Source organism: Penaeus vannamei, unplaced genomic scaffold (assembly GCF_042767895.1).
Source record: "Penaeus vannamei isolate JL-2024 unplaced genomic scaffold, ASM4276789v1 unanchor5236, whole genome shotgun sequence".
Classification (NCBI taxonomy): Eukaryota; Metazoa; Arthropoda; class Malacostraca; order Decapoda; family Penaeidae; genus Penaeus; species Penaeus vannamei.
In genome coordinates this window covers 20001-22500 of record NW_027218215.1, presented here as the reverse complement: position 1 = coordinate 22500, position 2500 = coordinate 20001, and the positions used below count along the sequence as shown (strand labels likewise).

General features: G+C 53.9%; 1 protein-coding gene across 1 annotated transcript in view; it reads right to left on the bottom strand.

Annotated features, from left to right (window-relative positions):
- LOC138861401 (cubilin-like) overlaps window positions 1–2500 on the bottom strand; it is a 17934-nt gene that overhangs the window by 10441 nt on the left and 4993 nt on the right. Inside the window, exon 8 of the mRNA XM_070120453.1 lies at window positions 2127–2259. Within this exon, the coding sequence (XP_069976554.1) occupies window positions 2127–2259 (133 nt within the window). The remainder of the gene's footprint in view (window positions 1–2126; window positions 2260–2500) is intronic.

The following is a 2500-nucleotide window of genomic DNA, read 5'->3' as shown; positions in this document are numbered from 1 at the left end:
CAGTGGGAATGTTACGAGGTAATTGTAATATGACGCCCGCCGCTCCGACATCGACGATGCTTGTGTAAAGTTCTAGCCTGCCGTGAATACGTGGTGGAGGTTTTGTTTCCTCGGTGGGGGTTGGGGGGCGGCAGCCCCCCACCCCCAGGGGGGGAAGTCATGTGAATAACCATGGTTATTTTCACAGTGCGTTACAATAATAGTGTTATTTAACCCCGCATTTTCCCTGGAACCTTCCATGCCCTCCCCTGCTATCGGGGCCAAGTTTGCCGCTAACGGGGGGTTTCCGAGCAATAAAACCTACATATTTGCATTGTATAGAGTGAGAGGAATCCAACGATACCAAAATCGTCTATATCAGTTATGCGGACGTAATATAGAAAATTACCGCGCCACCTCCACCACCAACACCACAACTAACAACGCCACCTCCACTAACAACGCCACTTCCACCACCACCAACAGCAGCGCCACCTCCACCGACAACAGCGCCACCTCCACCACCACCAACAGCAGCGCCACCTCCACCACCTCCAACAGCACCAGCGCCACCTCCACCACCAACAAAAACAACACCACCACCTCCACCACCAACAACAGCGCCACCTCCACCACCACCAACAGCAGCGCCACCTCCACCACCTCCAACAGCACCAGCGCCACCTCCACCACCAACAAAAACAACACCAACACCTCCATCACCAACAACAGCGCCACCTCCGCCAACCAACAACAGCGCCACCTCCACCACCACCAACAGCAGCGCCACCTCCACCACCTCCAACAGCACCAGCGCCACCTCCACCACCAACAAAAACAACACCACCAACAACAGCGCCACCTCCACCACCACCAACAACAGCGCCACCTCCACCACCACCAACAACAACGCCACCTCCACCACCAACACTACAACCAACAACACCAACAACAGCGCCACCTCCACCACCAACACCACAACCAACGCCACCTCCAACAACACCACCAACAACGCCACCTCCACCACCAACAACGCCACCTCCAACACCACCAACACAACCAACACCACAACCAACAACGCCACCACCAACACAACCAACACCACCACCAACAACAACGCCACCTCCACCACCATCACCAACAGCGCCACCTCCACCAACAACACAACCAACAACAACGCCACCTCCACCAACAACAGCGCCACCTCCACCAACAACAGCGCCACCTCCACCAACAACAGCGCCACCTCCACCAACAACACCACAACCAACAACGCCACCTCCACCACCAACAACGCCACCTCCACCACCAACAACGCCACCTCCACCACCACCAACAACAACGCCACCTCCACCACCAACAACAGTGCCACCTCCACCAAGAACACCACAACCAACAACACCACCAACACCACAACCAACAACACCACCACCACCAACAACAACAGCGCCACTCCACCACCAACAGTGCCACCTCCACCAACAACACCAACAACAACGCCATCTCCACCAACAACAGCGCCACCTCCACCAACAACAACAGCGCCACCTCCACCACCAACAGTGCCACCTCCACCAAGAACACCACAACCAACACCACCAACAACGCCACCTCCACCAACAACATCAACGCCACCTCCACCAACAAGAACAGCGCCACCTCCACCAACAACAACAGCGCCACCTCCAACAACAACAACAGCGCCACCTCCACCACCAACAACAGTGCCACCTCCACCAAGAACACCACAACCAACACCACCAACAACAACGCCACCTCCACCAACAACAACGCCACCTCCACCAACAACAATGCCACCTCCACCACCATCACCACAACCAACAACGCCACCTCCACCACCACCACCACCACAACCAACACTAACAACAACGCCACCTCCACCAACAACAATGCCACCACCAACAACAACAGCGCCACCTCCACCACCATCACCACAACCAACACCACCACCAACAACGCCACCTCCACCAACACCACCACCAACAACAACAACACCTCCACCAACAACGCCAACAGCAACAATAACAACATCAACAGTAACAACACCTCCGCCACCACCACCAACAACAATAACATCACCACCTCCACCACCACCACCAACAACAACAACAGCCTGGAAACCTCACCTGTTGGACACGGGCCGCACTGGAAACCACCAGGGTAGTTGACGCAGGTGACAAGCGACGAGCAGCGGGTGTGATAGGAAGTGCACTCGTTCACATCCACGCACGCCGGGGTACTGTTTCCGGGCGTCCAACCCTGCGCGGATGTGAAGGAATCGTGGGCATTAGGCGGGGAAACGTACATAAAATAAATATAAAGCAAAACAAAAGGAATATATAAGGGAACAAAGAAGAATAAATATATTAGATACCAAAAATCATCCACAAAAAATCAGTAACATCAAAAAAGCTTATTTATTTAACCTAAGCAAAGACATCAAGTACCAAAATATATTCACCAGAACTAAAAGAGAGAGAGAGAGATAGAGAGGGGGAGA